Genomic DNA, 19,713 nt, shown 5'->3' on the forward strand with positions numbered 1-19,713 from the left:
GGACAGACATTCCTGAGTGCGTCCAAACCCTCGGGTAGAGGATGCCCGGTGACTGGGATAGTCCGATATGGCCCTGTGGGCCTCTTCTGTTCTTGATATGTCTGGGGCGTTTTTGGCCTCCGGCTGCTTTCTCTCTCTTTCCTTTCCATTCTTTCTTCTCTTCTTTGCTTTCCCTCATCTGGCCTTCCCTTCTGTTCTTCTCCTCTGGTCTGGCGGGTGGTGGGGTAGGGCTGGGGTGGCGACCGTTGTCTGGGTGGTGGGAGCGGGATCTTTGGCATCTTCCTCTGGTCTCCTTCTTCTGCGCTGGTGGGACCGGGGCATATAGGTGGCCACTGTTTGACGTTTGCTATGGCTGCGACTATACCTAGTACCCTGAAGGTTATATCACTTAATCTCAAGGGCCTGAACTCCCCTAATAAGCGTAAGCAGGTTTGACGCTATCTCCTCCAACAAACCCCGACATCATTTATCTCCAGGAAACCCACTTACTACAGGGGGACACGCACCGCATGGCCCACCCCAAATACCCTCTCCAGTTCTGGGCGGCAGCGGACACTAAAACTGCGGGGGTGGCCATACTCTGTAGGACTGGCTTCAGGCGGGGAGACTCCCGGCCCTTCAAGAGTGGGGATGGGCGCTTCCTCAGGGTTACAGTGTGTGCGGGACGGCGCAGGTTCACCTTATGCAATGTGTACGCTCCTAACCAGCTACAAGACCGCTATCTCCAGACACTCTTGAGGGAGCAGGTACCCTGTGGAGGTCAGCTCACGATACTGGGTGGGGACTTCAACCTGGTGTGGGAATCGGACCTGGACCGCTGCGGTGCTACCTCCAACGCTTCCGGGGTGATGTCCTCTGCCCTGCGCAAACAGATTGTGGATCTGGGACTATTCGATGTGTGGCGCTACCACAACCCGGACATTAGAGACTACTCATTCTATTCGCACTCCCACAGGTCCTACTCCCGTATAGATTTCGTTTTCGTGTAGCTGGGGCTGCTCCGTGACACGCTAAGTGCCTCCATCTCGGATATTTCTCTGTCTCCAGGACCCGATGGCGCGTCCCACGAGAGTCGCACGCTGGTCCTTCCCACCGAGTGTCCTTCGAGACGCAGACGATGTGGATAGCATCCGAGAAGCCATAGAAGCCTACTTTGCTTCTAATGATACCCCGGACATGTCATTCCCGGTGGTTTGGGACGCCTTCAAGGCCACGATCCGGGGACATATCACCTCCCTGGCGATTGCACGCAGGCGAGCCGCCTGCAAACTGGAGGCTGAGTTGGCAGCAGATATCAAGAAAGCTGAGATGAAGGATCGGGAGCGGTCGACTCGAGACACTAGGAGGAGACTGGCCACACTTAGAGGGCAGTTACGACTGTTGCGCACCAACAAGGCGGAAGGTGCCCTGTTGGCCTTGAAGCAAAAGTACTTTGAGGGAGGCGACAAGGTGGGTCGACTGTTGGCGGGACGGCTGAGAGCACGCGCTGCCAAGGCCCACATCACTAGTGTCCAACTGCCGGATGGATCAAAGGTGGTCTCGGAGTCCTCCAAGCAGACTGCATTTCTGGACTATTATACAACCTTGTACAGGAGCGATCCGGTGTCGATGGATGCGATGGCAGCCGTCCTGGATGACTATGAGGGGCCGACGCTATCGGCTGGGGACGCGATGGAACTCGAACGCCTCATCTCGGAGGATGAGATCACGACAGCGATTAAGGACCTGCCCCTGGGGAAAACGCCGGGTCCGGACAGCTTGCCGCTATCTTTCTATCGCACATTTCAGGCCCAGCTTCGGCCTCACCTCCTCAGGCTGTTCAACTCATTCTCGGAGGAGATGGGTCCATCTCACGACATGGGCATGGCAGAGATTGCGCTAATACCGAAGCCTGGAAAAGACCCTACGCTCTGCGCGTCCTACCGCCCTATTGCCCTGCTTAATACGGATCTCAAAATATACACTAAGCTTCTCGCCCAACGCCTAGACCCGTACATGCAGTGGCTTGTGGACCCCGACCAGGTTGGATTTATTCACGATCGCCAGGGGGCAGACAATGTACGCAGGCTTGCGCACCTTGTGGGGAAGGTGCAACATTGGAAAATTCCGGCCTGCCTTCTCTCCCTGGACGCGGAGAAGGCGTTCGACCGGGTGGATTGGGTCTTCCTTAGGGCGGTGCTTCGCAAACTCGGACTGGGTCCGAAGATGATTGCTAGGACTATGGCTCCGTACATAGGGCCCCACGCTCGACTTTGGATTAATGGGGACCTGACACCGGCCCTAGCGATTCACAGGGGCACTAGACAGGGGTGCCCCCTTTCACCCCTCCTATTTGCTCTTGCAGTGGAGCCCCTCGCGGAGCTCATACGGCGAGATCCGGACATACACGGGATAGTGCACGGAGGGCGGGACAACAAGGTGGCGCTGTTCGCGGATGACTTGATTCTTACTCTCACGCGTCCGCGGGACTCTCTGCCGGCAGTCCATAGAGCGCTTTGCCTCTTTGAGAGGGCCTCCGGTCTCAAGATTAACCACGACAAGTCCTGGGCCCTGAACCTTACCATACCGACGGGCGAGCTCCCCACCCTGAGGGAGGTTGTGCCCTATCAGTGGGCCGAGCGTCACATTAAGTACCTGGGTCTCACCTTGACCCCCTCCCTTGAAGACTGGAGCTCTGTTAATTGGCGGGTTTGCCGGAAGGAGGTTTTAGAAGAGTTGCGGCGGTGGAAACCCCTAATGCTGTCCTGGTTAGGCCGCCTCCATGCAGTCAAAATGTCGATCCTCCCCAAAATTCTGTACGTGTTCCAATGCCTCCCCACTCCCATTCCGCTGCACTGCATACGGAGCTTACAGCGCGACCTCACATCCTTTATCTGGGGCGGCAAGCGCCCCCGTTTCTCCCAGAAAATCCTAATGGCTCTGCGCGATAGGTGGGGGCTAGCCTGTCCTCACTTGGCCCACTACTACTGGGCTGCGCAACTCCGATTTGTAATAGAGTGGGGAGTACGTGAGAGTGAAAAAGGATGGCTGCACATGGACAGGGCGGTGACGGGACGCACCATCTGGGACCTGCCATGGCTTCATCGGGCGGCCCGCTCCAGAAGTGCGTACCTTGCAGTGCCTACGAAAACGGTATTGGACATTTGGGATGCCGTCGCTGTCTCCAGGGGTCTAACAACGTTCCCGTCCCCGCATACCCCCATTGCGGCAAACCCTCACTTCCCGCCGGCCCATCGCACCCGGGCTTTTGAGAACTGGGTGCAGGGGGACTGTAGGGTGCTTTGTGATCTATTTGACGGGGGTTCCTTTAAGTCATTCGCCCACTGTTGTGAGGAGTTTCACCTGCAGCCTGCTGCGCGGCTACAATACGTCCAACTGCGACACTGGGCCTCTGGTGATAGTGTGTACGGGGCTGCTACGCATGACCTCACTCCCTTCGAACGCTTGGCGCGCACCCTAGGGGGCTTGAAACGGTTGGTCTCCCAGATCTACCACATCCTACAACACCCAACACGCCTTCAAACTCATACGTATCAGCGTCAATGGCAGAAGACGGTCGATGCGGATATTACGCCTTTTCAGTTGGAGGCGGTCTGGAGAGATATCCCTAAAGTGTATCGGAGCATCCCGCAACGGGAGAATGCCTACAAACTTTTAACTCAATGGTACTACACTCCCCTGCGACTCCACAAGATGTTCCCCAATGCTTCGCCGCTGTGCTGGAGGTTTCGGGCTGCGACGGGGGACTTCGTGCACATATGGTGGGCGTGCCCGCTCCTCACTGTCTTCTGGAAGGAGGTCCTTAGCCACATCAGGAGGGTGTTGGGATTCCCTTTGCCTGAAGCCATAGGTACGATCCTGCTGGGTGTTAGACCATCAAACCTTAAGGCCCTAACCCGTAGCGACTGGATTGTAACACTACAGATGCTAGGTGCGGCCAAGCAACTCATAGCCTTGTATTGGAAGAAGACTGACGCTCCTCCAATAGCTTCCTGGTTTGTGCGGCTGTGGCACGTCCTGGCAATGGAGCTCCTAACGGCGCGACTCCAGATGCGCCCCACCCGCTTCGAAACAGTTTGGAAGCCCCTGGTGCGTTATCTGTGCTCCACAGAGTATGCACAACACATGCCCACTAGACTCAGGACCCTACACCTCTTTGAGGATGCTATCGCCCCTACAGACCCTACTAGGTTGCTCCCGTAGATGATTCCTATACCAGCTGAGCTCCGGAGGCAGACCCCTGCCACTTAGTGCTGCTCCCCAGCCGCTGGCCTACCCGACACACCTGTTAGCGTGCTCACCCCTCTACTTTCTGTCTCTGGCTTACTTCCTCCTCGCTTTCATCTTCTCTCTCTCTTCTGTAGCTCTCTTATGTTCTCATGGACCCCTGTTGGGTCGTTAGTACTTACTGAGCTTGTTGCTCTCTCATCATCTCCCCCTGAACTGTAATTGGGGTTATTCCAGCCCTGGACACCTTCAACAGCTTCTTCTTAGCCACGCGGCCGCCCCCTCGGGGTTGTAGGCACGGTGCTGTGTTCATTACTCTGATTTAACGAATTCTGTTGCACATTCTTCGCGGCCGGCCTCGGATAGAGGTTGTAGGCTTAACGCTGTGTATTTGTGCCCCTCCTGGGGTTTTGTTCTAAAATAAAACAGACTTGTAACAAAACACATGCTATAATGGTAACTAGTGAAGGGATGTATGACGTTATAACGCATACTTTTACTCCGCAGACCATTACAACGCGACTTTTACACCGCATACCGTTACAACGCATAGCGCCTTGGGGCGCTGGATAGTGGTAAGTATAATTTACTATTCTAACTCCAGTCCCCGTGGACCCTAGGGAAGGTGTTGGATAGTAAATTATACTTATTCCCTATCCTAGAGCGCCCCCCAGCGCAATGCGTTGTAATGGTATGCGGAGTAAAAGTCGCGTTGTAATGGTAGTGCGGAGTAAAAAATGCGTTGTAACAGGTGTATACCCTAGTGAAGTGATAGTGTACTTGGTCCCTGCTCTCAGGAGGGATCACACTAAAGGAAGCATGAAAAAGGCATGTCATAAACAAATAGAAAGAAAGACTAGCAGAGTGACAATGGAGACAACAAATAGCAGGCCTATGGGCAGGCTGTAAGCCTGCAGAGTGAATACAGCATGTCTCAAAGAGACAACACATGTGCTGCCTAGGCTTAACCTAAAAAAAAACTACCATAGATTTCACTTTAGAGAGCACAGATCCTTGACTGATATTTGACCCATGAATAGCCTGTTGTACAGCAGAGTTTCTTTCAGGAGAACCAGGCAGCGGCCACTACACAGCTGAATCATAGATTTGTTTTCTTTCTAGAGTTTTAGATTAATCAAATATGTGGCCTGACAGAGGTCACCACAAACAGGCAAGAACCTTGTGGTACCCCATGAAAGTGTCTCTGGCTGACTGACCAATCAAATTCAAAGCTCTCATAAACCATATAAGTGTTTCAGTTTGCAAGAAAGACCATGCTTTGACCAGTTCTGACAGCCTTAGGCATCTTCCAGTAGTTGGCTTAGAGCTGGATGGTCAAGGCTGTTTTCGGCTCCATACAAGTCAAGCATTATTAGAATACCTACCTCAACCTGATTTAATGACTTCAAGATGATTCTTCTGGGCGTGAAACATGATAGTCAATCTGGTTAATGTACCCTCTAGACTTTAACAACGTTTGCTGCACTTCGGACATCTATATATTGTGAAGTTCCTACAATAAGAAAAAGGTCATCATACCATAACATTGTTCTTCTGTTACCATTTAATTGACTCTTCTACCTGGGTCAATTTTCTTTTCCCCGTTATTTCTTAGTCCAGCACCTTAGTCAAAGAAGATCTGATGTGGTTCTATTGAACATTGAATTCAGACTATATCAAGAGTACGTGAGTGCAGTTGTGCGCGCATGCATGATATAAGAATGTCAAGAATAAGTTGGATAAATTAATGCCTAAGACCCATTACATAGCTATATTGTGAGAAATATATTGATGTCTTAAATAACTTTTATTTATTTGATAGAGACTTCTAGCTGCAGATTCCTTACCTTTGAATTTTCCCCAGGGGTCAGACTGGAACTGGAAGAGTTTTCGTGACCAGTACCCCTGCGCCAGGTAAGTGGTGTTGATCAGCTCCACGTCCCTCGTCTGTGCCGGATGTGACGTCTTGGTACCTATATAAGCACCACCCAAGTGCTCTGACATCAGTTCTTTTCTTTCTGCACCAGCCAGCGCTGTTCTGAAAAAAGAGCTACCCCTCAGTTAGATTTTGACTGAACTTTTTCGCTGGTTTGTTGGCAGTTTTTGAGTTTTTTTTCTCCTGGTGTTTTGAGGATGTAATTGCATGAGACGGGGTTTAAGCCCTGCGGAGCCTGTCACTGGCTGATGTCGGTGAAAGTCCTGCACCTCGTCTGTCTGTGGTATTTGGAGCGCAACCATGACCCAAAGTCGTGCTCCAATTGCCAGTCCTTGCACCTGAAGACTTTGAGAACGCAGTCCCTAAAGCTCATAGCGGCACAGAATGCAAATCTGCGCAAGTCGAGGTCCTTGTCGAGGGGAAGGTTCCAGGACTGGTCGCGGAGCCCAACGTCTTCATCATCCCATTCAAAGTCCTCTGGGCATTCGAGTAAGTTGAAGCACAAGAAAAAAGATTACGTTGAAGCTTACTTCCACTTCTCCTTCTCTGTTGGCCGATGCACTGAGGGAGAATCGTCATTCTAGGTCTTGACCTTCGGAATCTGGACCTGGACCAACTCCACACCTCCCGACTCTCCTGAAGTGACCCCTGCGCAACTGAAGGAGTTCTATGAAGCCATGCGCCTCATATTTGTGTGGTCCAACCCCTCTGACGTACCTCCGGGCTCTGCGGGCCGGAGGGGACCTCATCTGGTTCCTCACCTGCGGCACTGGCCCCGGCCTCAGATGGTTCCCATGGATCTATTCCTGGAGCCGGACCATCGCTGGTCATACCATCTCAACCTTCCCTGGCACCAATCCTGATTCAGACACCCAGCGGCGGCATACCTGGCTCCGACATAAGCCTTGACTCATAGATCAGAGCCTGAGCCCTACTCTTTTAGACTGGGCCTCGGGGAAGACTCAGAGGGGTTGCTGGACTCTTTAGAATACCAGCCCCATCAGGAAGAACAACATGTGGACTGGTTTGAGGAATAGGGTAAGGCCAGTGGCCTGGATACATCACCAAATGCTGGTTTGATTTCTCCCCTTACCGTTGCTACAGAGGAGGGAGTTTTCTATGCAATGGTGGGGTGGAGGGTGATGGAGGTCCTTGACCCTCAGTTACCCTCAGCGGCAGTCAAGAGTAACCTTTTAACAGAGGTGCTGCAACTGGGACAGATGAAGATCGGAGAACTCTGGTCTCTGGCAGAATTGAGACTCCACATCAATATGCTGGATCTTGGTGTGATCAGACTAGCATTGAAAGCCTTTTTGTCCTCCATCAAGGGAAGGCTGGTGCAGGTGTTCACGGACAACACCACAGCTTTGTGGTCCTACAACAAATAGGGCAGAGTGGGGTTGTAGACACTTTGGGGCAGATTTATGATAACTGGCGCATCCCCAGGGATGCGACAGTTATATTGCGCCGCTGCTCCGCCACCCATGGTGCGCCGCATTTACAATGCGGCGCACCATGGGGCAAAAACGGCACAGATGCGTGACGCATCTGTGCCGTAAAGGTGGCGCATTGCTGGAGTTGCGTCGCAAGCGCGACGCAGCTCCAGCAAGGCTCGGGGGTGCCCTATCTGACCAATGCTGCGTCAAGACCTACGCCTGCTTCAAGCAGGCGCAGGGTTTTGACGCAGCATTGGCCTGAAAGTGACTGAGTGAAATCTTATAGATTTCACTCAGCCACTTTTTTGAGGCGCACCTGCCCCGGAACGCCCACCCTGCGCCAGAACGCCCACAAGTGGCGCAGGGCTTTACAACGTGACGCATCTGCCTAGATGCGTCACGTTATAAATTGGTCGTAGAGATGCGCCACGTTTACGCCGCAGTTGCGTGACGCAAACGTGGCGCATTACCAACATAAATCTGCCCCCTTGTGAAGAGGCCCTGCACCTCTGAATGTGATTGGAACAGCAGGGCCTATCCCTGGTGGTTCAACCTGGCTGGCTTTCTGAACGCCAGCAGACAAACTCAGCCAAAGATGTCTAGTTGATCATGAATGGTGTCTCTATCCTGTGATGGAGCAGCGTCTCTTTCGGCAGTGGGGAAATCTGTTCGCCTCTGCTGAAAACACTCAATGTCAGCAGTTTTGCACACTGGAGTTTCCAAGGCAGCTCTCGTCAGAAGCTTTTCGTCTCGAATTGAGTTCTGGCCTCCTACACTCCTTTCCACTTATACCACTACTGCCCTTAGTTCTCAAAAAGATCAGGAACAACTGGGCCCAAGTCATCTTTGTGGCTCCAGACTGGGCACGGAGAGTCGTGTATCCCACACGACTGAGCATGGTCATCGATCCTTCAAGAAGATCTTCTTTTGCAGCAGGGGAGGGTTCTCCAACCCCAAACCTGTCGACTTTCTGCCTTATTGTGTGGCGACAGTTGACAGCTTTCCGCCTTCCTCCCGAAGTATGTAACGTCATCTAGGCAGCAAGGCGTCCCTTCACCAAGACTGTATACATCTGCCATTGGAATAAATTGTGGCATGGTGTGCAGAAAAAATATTTATCCCCTTTCTGCTCCTCTTTCTGAAGTCGTACATTTCATTCTTTCCCTTGCCCAGAAGGGCTCTGCTCTGGGCACTGTTAAGAGCTATCTATATGCCATTTCTGCCTCCTTGAGGTTGCCTGACCAGCCTTTGTTCAAATCCCCTATTGTAGATAGATTTCTCAAAGGTCTTATTCATCTCTTTCCTCCTTCACCATTTATTATGCCTCAGTTGAACCTTAATTTAGTTCCAACTTTTTTAACGTGTGCTCATTTCAAGCCTCTCCACAATTGTCTCCTCAGGTTTCTCATACTGAGAACAGCCTTCCTTGTGGCAACTGCATCTGCCCATTGAGTGAGTGAGCAGCAGGCCTTATTATCTAAACTGTCTTACCTCTGTCCATCCTGACTAACTGGTTCTTCGGACAAGGGCCTCCTTTCTACCAAAAGTGGTCACCCCATTCCATGTAGGCCAATCTATCACCTTGCCTACCTTTTATGCTCCTGCACATCCTTCTAAAGAAGAGGAGGGACTCTATCGTCTGGACCCAAAACAAGCATTGTCCTTTTACCTTGACCTCGCGCGAGAGTTTAGAGTGTATGACACACTCTTCTGTGGGGTATGTTGATGTGACGAAAGGTCAGGAGAGGCAGAAGCAGACCATCTCCAATTGGGTCGTACTCAATCAAAATCTGCTATGCACTGGACAAGAAGCAACCTTCTAAAGATTTGCTTGCTCATTTCACTAGAGCAATAAGCTGTGACCACTGCATTAGCACATGGAGTTCTGGTCCTGGATATCCGTCAGGCAGCAATGTGGGCTTCCTTGTACAAGTTCACCAAACATTACTGTCTGGACAGTCTGGTCCGCAGGGATGGGAAATTTGCCCAATCAGTCCTGTAGGACATTCTTGTTTGGAATTAGTTTGCAGACTCTCCCCCGGGGATGGTATTGCTTGGGTATGTATAAAAAAGTAAGGAATCTGCGCCTAGAAGTCTGAATCAGATGAATAAGTTACTTACCTTCAGTAATGGCTTATGTGGTGGAGACTATATCTAGCTGCAGATTCCTTAGTGGCCCAACTATTCTCCTCGCTCTGCGAATGGATTTCAAGGAACAGGGCCGACTCCTTTCAGGGCCCTAGTTTTGACATACCAGTGGTTGGTGTTCTACATGGCTCCGCTCATCTGGCATAGAAAGTCGTGAAAAGAAACTGATGTCAGCACACTTGGGTGGCACCTGTATAGGTACTGCGACGTCACTTCTGGAGCAGACGACTCCGACAATGAACACAGAGTCACCTACCAGCACGCAGGGGTACTGCTCCCAAAATATCTTCGTCCTCCAGTCTGACGACTGGGGAATATTCAAGGGTAACAAATCTGTGGCTAGATAAAGTCTCTACCAGATAAGGAGTTACCAAAGGTAAGTAACTTGTTTGTTCTTCCTCTCATTCAAGAGAAATTTACTGTTTTATCGATTTTGTCAATTTTACTAGTGCTATCCAGGTTTAGTTAATTTTTAAGAATTCATTGGCTTTGTTTCCAGTATCTTTCTGAATCCTCTGAGTTTGTTAAATATGTTGAATAGCTCAAATCCCATTCAAGGTCAACGCTCATAATGTGTGTGGATAATTTAGGAATGCTGGCAATTTACATAAATGTCACATTTCGCATTTTAACTGATTCATGCGTGGATGTGTACAGTAAGCGTTGCATATGAGGTTTATAGTGTAAAGAATCCAGAAAATAGCTCGGTTAGTTTTGAAGCATCTTCTCTATCCTAATATGCTTTATGGAGCATTATTGTGTTCCCCTACATGTATGTAAACAAATATGACTTGCAATCGGATTATGGTGATTACAAGGACCAATTAAATTTACTCACCTTGTTATCGTGTGATTTGATTTCATTTAGCAAATCCACTTGTTTCTTAGATGCTAGCAAAACCTAAAATAAAATTGTACTTATTGTTTAAATGTAATCCTTACAGGTAAATGGATGCATTGGAGCTCTTGTGTGGAGGAGTACGTATATCCCACTGAGAGTGCTCCAGAATATGGTTCCATCCTTGTACCAAATGTTGACAATGTTCGAACAGACTTCCTTATCCATACTATTTCTAAGCAAGGAAAGGTATGTAGCCATTTCTTTCACATTATCTTAGACCAGCTGGTTTAATCTTAACCGATATTTCAATAGAATACAAGCATTTAATCAGGGACAGTTGGTAGATGATGGTCATATCAAATGACAAAAAGATTTGAATTTATCTCTTTCAAATTGGAAATATACTTTTTGGAAATGGCAGCCAACCAGTATACTTTTCGTTATATTACTAGTTCATACTAGACTTAGCAAAGCCATACAAATGTATACCTAGTGTATCAATAATTATAAAATCAGTCAGTCAGTCAAAGCTTTTATTATCGGTTAAAAACCATAAAAATACATAAATACACATTTACAGATAAAAATGTGAAAAAAATTTGAGCAATAATACATTGGAGACCTAAAACATACTATATCCACACAATAGTTAAAGGTTAAAAGAGTACAGACATAAGAAAGATCAACATAGTTTCAGATAGCACTCGCACTGGACAGTCCCAAGGCATTTTATTTGTAAGAAACCTCATATATAACAATATTTGTGCTACTACAGGCTCGATCATTTCGGAGCTTCCACTTTTTAATTTTACACACCTTGAGTACCACATAGACAATAGGAATCTAGTGGTTGCAAACACTGTCAGTGGGTTGGTGTCATATTTGAGGATTCTGAATACCTCCCTGTAGTCCCTAAGACCCCAGGACTTGCAGAACTGAATGATCCATTTGGCTCTTGCCTTGGAATAGGAGGGACAGAAGAGCAGAACGCGCAGATCTGTCTCACTGCTACCCTCACACCCCGGCAAGAACTCGCTGATCGTGGGACTTTTGACCACTTGTGTGTTACAGCCCTGAGAGGCAATGAACCATGTCTGAACTGGATGTATAGTTTCTTAGCCAGAGGGGGCTAGATATCATCCAAGAATTTCTCAAAGTAGGGATGGGCCTTGATATCCAGAAAGGTGTTGGTCAGCCTACCCATGGAGGAATTTGTTAGTGTGAGATCCATTCGATGACGCTTGAGTACCAAGCTCAACGATTTCTTGGTGAACAAGGCACAGGTCTCTTCAGGGGTTGACCACATATCCCCCATTCCAATAGCCTGGCAAAGGTGCTTAATATGGTTTAGCCAGGGGATATTCCCCACACCCTTCTGGACAGAAGATCCCCTAGGTCCTCCCTTTAGCTTGTAAGCTCCAGGGTGGACCAAAGTCGTCTCCAGTACAAAAGGGGGCGATTTGAAACAATCTCCTGTTCAGGTACCAAACCTAAATCCAACCATAAGGGGATCAGGGGGGTACTCGGGGGAAGTCTCAGGAGGCGCCGGATAAAACTATTCTCAGTAAGGGAAAAAGGGGCGGCGCTGACATGGCCCCATAGGTCTGCACCATAAAGCGCACCCCCTCTCGCCTGGACTTTATAGATTTCCACGGGCGGACCCAACAGTTTAAGAGAGGTCTCGTTGAAGACTTTTAGGATACCGCCAGAAGATTGAGCCAACTTCAGGTTAGCCTTAGCCAAGTGAGACCCCCAATCCATTCTATCATTTAGTGTGACCTCCAAATAATCGAAGGTAGACACTCGATCCACTGCTGTTCCATCCAAATGGGAGTGCGGACAATTGGATAATTTGGTATTAAAGACCATGAACTTGGTTTTGGAGAGGTTAATCCCCAAGTTCCTCGGTCTAGAAAAGGAGCAGAATGCCTCTAATGTTCGCTGTATCCCAATGGACGATTTTGATAGTAAAAGGGTGTCATCAGCGAACATTAGGGCTGGTATCTTATGCCCTGCTAATTTTGGGGAGTCTAGATCTCTCGTCCCCATTGAGGAAAAGGGAGAAGAGCGTGGGGGCCAGCACGCACCCCTGCCTCACTCCCTTTTCCACCGGGAACGGGGCCGACAACTCTCCATTCCTCCCATACCTCACCATTGCATATGTACCTCGGTGCATGCGTCTTAAAAGGTGGCACAGGTAGGCCGGGGCACCCATCTCTAGTAGTATTGCCCAAAGCTTATCCCTCTGGACCAGGTCAAATTCGGACCAAAGGTCCACAAAGATCAAATACAAACTACCCGCCCCCGAGGAGACCGTCTTCCAATAGACCAACTGTAATCTAAACAGTTGGTCGATAGCAGAGACCTTTGCGTGAAAGCCCGCTTGAAGGGAGGTTAGAATGTGATGTTCGTCCATCCAACTCTGCAACCTTGTTAATAGAAGGCGGGCAAATAATTTCTGGAGGACGTCAATCAAACTAATGGGGTGGTAGTTGGCCGGGTCAAGAGGGGAAGCCTTTTTATGGATGGGTATAATTTCTGCACCGAGCCATGTTGGGGGGATCTCCATACCCTGTAGAATGGCATTGAAATTTACCCAGATGTAAGGGACCCAAACTTTCTGTTCACTCAGGTAAAGATCCCCAGGGATCCTATCTCGGCCCGGTGCTTTACCCGTGGTCAAAGTTCTGAGTGCCGCCTGGATTTCGAGCAGGGTGCAGGGTGGGCATCCAAGACCCAAGCCCTTCTGGGGAGCTAGTTCCGGTGTACTCTGTTGGGCAGCTAGATCTGCTGGGGATGCAGGGTCAATGAGTAAATAGAGGGGCTTAAAGTGGGCTAGCCAAGCCTCTTCGCTGAGGTTAGGAATAATAGCAGACGACCCCTCTGCCGACACTGCTCGGACTAAATTCCAGAAGGACCTATAGTCTCGATTGTCCAAGGTTACTTTGATGCTTTCCCACCTTGCAACCTCTCACTCAGACCTAGCCTCCATGATCAGTCTTTTATATGTTTGTCTGGCGTTTCTAATGCTTAACTGGGACCCCACTTTTACCTCATTTATAAGGTTGTTTTTAGCCACCCTACAGTTTTTATTAAACCAGTGGACATGCTTTTTTACCCTTGGCCTCTTGGTATCGGTAGTATAAAAATAATCAGCTAGAGTAAAAAGAAGCTTATTATGGATACGCTCTAAAACCAAGGGATTGGGCAGATCACAATTGGTGCTCATGAGATCGCGAACCTCTGCTAGGGAGCATGCAACATGATTATATATCTCAGCTAGCCTATCAGGAGCTAGCGCGACATTCACCCACCTAATGTGTCTGCCACCCGCCGCTGTAAACAGGTTCAGGTTAATAATCATCTCTGCAGGTCCCGATTCGTTTCGGTGGCCCAATGTGTTGATTAACTCTAGTGACAATAGATTGTGGTCACTATCGACCCTTGGGATGACGTAAAAAGCTCTCAATCGGACCCAGAATTCTATATTAATCAAGATGTAATCAATGGTCGTACTTTTCCCCGGTCTATTAAAGGTGCTTGTGCCCGGGACATCTGGAAGGAGTCTGCCATTGCAGACCCTAAGCGAGTGTGTTACACCCAACTTGTTAATCATAAGAACCAAAGGCAATAGACGCTTTGCCGGATACATAATGCATTCCGGAATAAACCAGATGTCATCCTCATCCAGAGTTACAGAAGGGATCCCAAGAAGCGGTTCAAAATGGCAATTAAAATCGACACCAATAATTTTGTGATACGACGAGGGAAATGAGAGAAGGAGGACCTCTAGGGCCTCTAAAGTGGATAAGCCCAACTGGTGTGGTAAGGGGCGTAAATATATATTGATCGCTGCCAGCATCAGGCCATCCCGAAAATTAAGTACAATACAAAGAATATCCAGGCAATGGGTGTCTATTACCTTAGCTGAGCACCCCAAGTGCGCAGCCACCCAAATACACAGCCCCCCCGAGGGTCTTCCCCTGGGACCCTGCACCGCCGGTGTGTAGAATGTCGCAAAGCCTACCCTAGCAGGAGCAGACAGAAGCCAGGTCTCTTGGAACAGACACAAGTTATAACTGTCCATCAACTTACCCCACTCCGGGTTATACAGCTTTGACCCTAGCCCTACTACATTCCAAGACCCAATTAGTGGTCTACGAGTCGCCCCTCGAGCTGTGAACTCCTCGGTGGGTTGGGCCACATTGGGGGGTGGGGATACTATGTGTGTATATGTATCCAATTCCCTGTCACCTCCTATGGGGCCGATGTTTTGAGGTGATGGAAGTATTGTTAAGCTGTCCACCTTATGCCCAGTGACTAACTCCGGGGGACCCACCTCAACACTTAAGCCCTCCTCAACATGGCTCCTGGATAGATTCGTAGCCATTCTGTCAGGGCCCGGGGAAAGTAGTGGTCAATCCACATTCCTTAGGTTGCTATATCTGTTAATCACAGGTATATTGTAATCTAATTCTGGTCCACCCTGGTAGAAATGGGTTGGTGCAGGCCTATCTGATACTAGAGCTCGTGAATAAAAATACCCCAAGTTGCAACTGCAAGTATTAACTGAACCCGCGTTGAAAGGCCCCCCATTACCTAGTATATGTTTAACCACTCCGGGATCCCTGAAATTTATGATTACACAGTCACCACAGATATCTTTGGGTCTAGTCCCTAACCAGCTAACTCTTCGAGCGAATAGGCTCTCCCCCTGGCCAGATACCATTAAGGGTCTGTGTTTATTTAGCCAGAAGATGATTTTATTCTTGAGCTCAGGAAATGTTTCACCTTGTTCCGAGGCCAGTAAGGGTACTCCTGTGAGCAACACCACATATGGAGATGCTTCAGGAGGTAGCTGGGGGCATGGAGGAATTTTTGGGGGACCATTTTCGTATGATTTCAAAGCGGGGTTATTTTGAGACCTCCGCAAGCCTGGGCGCTGTTTACCATGTGTTTTTGGGATAGGGAGTGGAGGCCAAAGTGTCGAGCCAGATATGGCTGCAGGCACATTTAGTCGATTTACTAGGCCAGGACCAATTGAAGCAGAGATTGATTCCTGCGTATGTAGAGGGGCCAGATCGTGTGGAGGGTTATCAAGACAAATGTTATTGGCTGGATTTAGGCCTTTAATAGCCGACTTTGATGTGCCTGGAGCCGCTTTAGTGGCAGGATTCCCATTGAGGTGGCTGGCTGTATTCCACCTAATCCTTTATTATTTATCAGTGTCACTAGTTTATCAATCCTGCTAGACAGGGTTTTAAAATGTGAATTGATAAGTTGTTACATGTGGGCCTGAAGGTCGATTAGTAAATGAGTAGCCCAGACGGGAGGTCCTATGGTAGGGAAAAAAGGGCCAGGGTCAGACTGTAAAGGGTCGGGTGTAGATGCAACTCTCTTAGCTGATTTCTTGACAGATTTCAACTTCTTACTTCTGCCACAGGGTTTATGGGCCTTTATAACGGCCGAGGGGGAAGGGGCCGGTACAACCTCTATCGAGACGTTCACGTTAGGCACAATCTGAGCCCATGTTAGGTCAGAAAAAGAGGGCATAAGAAATGACGTAGATTCAGGGAGGTTAATTGTGGCTACAGAGAGAGCCCCCGTAGACGGGGGGCATAGCAGGAGTAGGTGAGAGTCGCCTTTCAGTATTCTCTATAGCCGTAGCCACCACCCAAATTGTTTTTTTAAGCATTTTATCAATGGCTGTTTGGCTCGGCAGTGGTTGGGCCGTTGCCCATTTTGCCTAGTCATGTGGCAAGAAGTTATGGTGTTAGATTTACCCATACTGCATAGCGTGAGTGCTTAAACAATTTTAAAATCCAATATTTACAATTTTAAGAATGTATTAAATTTGGGAATTTGTGTACAAGCAGATAATGATAATAAAAAATAGGGCCTAACAGTAAAAATTGTCTAACTAAGGAAAGACACTGTCGGGCCGGGCTTTGACTGATTAATAAGACTATAGCAATTACCACAACAGTAAAAGTTTTGAGGTTCAAGTGGTCACTTCCAGTCCACTGCAAAGGAGTTCAGTATATCTTTGCCTGAAAAACAGCACTGTAATGTCTTACTTTGTTGCAATGAAGGAGTCCTGGATTGCAAAAAACCAAGGGGGTCTGGCCCAGCCAAGCCTCGTCCGTCTCGGACGGCCTCAGATGGCCCGCCCTTTGCCCGGCACAGCCCGCGCGCGTCCCGCGACGCGGGGGCTCTCCTCGTCTCTTAAGCGCCTCCGGGCGCGGAATGGGCGTGTGCAGCTTCCTGCCGCAAGGGCTCCTGGGGAGTGTAGTCGCCCTCCCTGCGGTCGCGTCGAGATGTCAGAAGGCTGCGACAACGGTTGGAGACCGGCAGCAGGAGCAGAGGGCCTGAGGCTGCGGGAAGGGAAGCAGAGTCTGTCCCCAAGGTTTGCTGCATCCAATTCAGCATCCTTAACAGCATATAATCCTTCATATACATTACACACATAATTTACCCTAGATTCCTAGCTAATGCGTTATTGGTTTTCTCCCCACTTCTGAAAAAGAGTGCATTGGAGAGGAACGTGTTACATAGACTCAATCATGACGCTAGAAAGCTGATTTTCATGTGCTACAACTAGAATATTAAATCATGGACATGTCATTCAGGTACGCCTTACTCCACATGCAAATTCACCCATAAATAAGGCTTGCTGCTCTTATCATCCATAGGAAAAATCGAGCTTCCTAATGTTGCTAACACTGGTACAATTGAGGTATAGTTGTTTATTTGAAATTGTTTTTTAATCAGATCCAAACAGAGGCCTTGGACTAACCATCACTAGCTGGTGTTGCCAGTTAACAAGTCCCTCTTTGCTAAGCCCCATGCAAATTTGAAAGGCAACTCTTTATTGAAGTCATGATAACATTTCATAAACCAGACCACCGCTTCGTATATTATACCAGGTGATAGTTTGAAGGTATGAGCTTACCTATGAGCAAGTAGTAACCAGCAACAATACATAATTTTGGATCGGGAGAGATCAAAGTGCAACGACAATTACGTGGTACTTTATTTTTTCCAGAGCAGATGTCCACAATAGTTTCTCATCAAATAATATGCTTTAATGTTTGTACATTGCTACCCTCTTTATTGTGTGTATCTCCAGAAAGCAGTTGCTATTAGTCATCCTTGGCCAAAATACATTATTGTTTTTGTCTAAATAAAGCAAAAATAATTGATCATTGTTTAGACTTCGAGTTCGCCAGTGCGCCTTCGGAGTGCCAATAACTTGTCGTCAGTAACAAGTCAGCTTTTTGGACTCAGCCAAATTGGTAACATACATACTTAACATACATAAATAAGCGAGGTGCGAGCCCACAACCTTAGGATACAACACTGACAGGATCAGACACATTTTACAGTTGCACACCAGGACGCAGTTCATGCATTTGTCAGTAGAAAATGTGTACATGAGTAGGAGCATTCATATTAGACCCGATTGCAAAAAAAAAAAAGAAAAGCACCAAGCTTGTAGGACATCTTGGGACAGAAAATGTATAAATATATACCTAATACGTTGTTTGTTCTACAAAGTTATGCAGTGCTGCCAGTTTGTTGTTCAAAGAAAATGTCCAGAGCACCCCTACTCTGTCATTGTGCAAATGTCTGAAAGGTTACTTATTTCTCTTTTATTGATCGGACTACAATTTCTAATGCTTGCTTTTTCACAAGAAAGCTGCCCATGATTAGCTGCCTATCGGAGTAAATGCAATGGGGGATATTCTCAAGAATGTGTGATAATCATCTCAAAAGAAACTTAAGGCAACACTCAACATCGCAGTCTATCGTGGGAAAATGACGCCGTCTTAACCAAGTATTCACAACACGGCGGTACCATGCGATAGTCTCCAGATAACGCGTCAAATGACTGCGTTAAAATGAATGCCACACTGCAAAAAGGCGAAACACGCACGCAAAAAATGCTGCGATGAGGCCAATTGCGATACAAAAATCAGCAAAAACCAGCGTCAGGCCTGCAATTCACTCGCGTCAGGCGGGAAACATCACCCTAAAAGAAAAAAAAAACAGCATTTCTTTTCGCTGGCATGCGTCGTCGCTTATCGACCTCCATTGCCCATGCCGTCATATCCACTGGAGTTCGACGATTTAATCGGCCACTTGATCATCAATCATTCTAGAGTGGTGATCGTGGGTGATTTTAACTATTGGCCGGGCGACCCTAACGAAACCTCACTTTCTCGCGACTTCACGGACTCACTGATCAATCTCAACTGCCTACAGCATGTTCATAGGGCCACGCATAACAAAGGTCACACTTTAGACCAAGTTTGGTCTTTTAATTTAGACATCACCCAACTCACCATCCTTCCCTGCGCCTGGTCAGACCACTGCCTAATTAGGTGTACGCTAGCAGGCTTGGCAGTACCTCCCACAATTAGACCCAGTAGCATGAAGGCGAGGAACTGTGGCCAACCAGCATTGAGACCTTTAAAACTATTCTTATTAATACTGTTCCACCGACCCAAGCTACCTCCCTCTCAAATCAAGCGCAAAACCTAGCCACTTGGCTTGAACAAGCCAGTGACATGGTTGCCCCTCAAAAGAATATTAAAGCACGCAGGTCTCATGATGCTCCTAAAGGAACAAAAACTAAGCCTCAGACAAGCTGAGCGAAAATGGCGTAAGAAATATGAGCCTGAATTGAAAACCAGCTATTTGTCCCTTTTTAAAACATACAAAATGGCCGTGCGGAAATGCAAATCCGAGTTCATTACAAGTAAAATCCTGAACTCTGCTAATAAAACTAGCGAGATCGTTTTGATGGTTGACGAACTGACAGGGATGGAAAGAGTTTCAGCACAACCAGTACATTCTCAAGCACTGTGCGATAGGTTAAATAATAATTTTTTTGAAAAAATTGACATAATCAAAGCCAGTATCCCCTCAATTAGTACACCTATTCCCATTGCCCCGCCTGACCAACCCGTCCCCACTCGACTGGATCATTTCCCCTCCATCAACTTAGACTCCTTTTCCAACCTGATGAACAGGGTCAAATCTGGCTCCCCCCTGGATAGTGGTCCTCCCCATATATTGCGCGAGGCCTTCGGCGCATGCCCTGACCCACCACTATCTCTTCT

General features: G+C 48.3%; 1 protein-coding gene across 1 annotated transcript in view; it reads left to right on the forward strand.

Annotated features, from left to right (window-relative positions):
* The window catches only part of DNAH5 (dynein axonemal heavy chain 5), a 5,174,212-nt gene that overhangs the window by 2,653,959 nt on the left and 2,500,540 nt on the right, over positions 1 to 19,713 (forward strand). The window contains exon 46 of the mRNA XM_078687662.1: positions 10,692 to 10,834. Within this exon, the coding sequence (XP_078543788.1) occupies positions 10,692 to 10,834 (143 nt within the window). The remainder of the gene's footprint in view (positions 1 to 10,691; positions 10,835 to 19,713) is intronic.

Source organism: Lissotriton helveticus, chromosome 4_1 (assembly GCF_964261635.1).
Source record: "Lissotriton helveticus chromosome 4_1, aLisHel1.1, whole genome shotgun sequence".
Taxonomy (NCBI): Eukaryota; Metazoa; Chordata; class Amphibia; order Caudata; family Salamandridae; genus Lissotriton; species Lissotriton helveticus.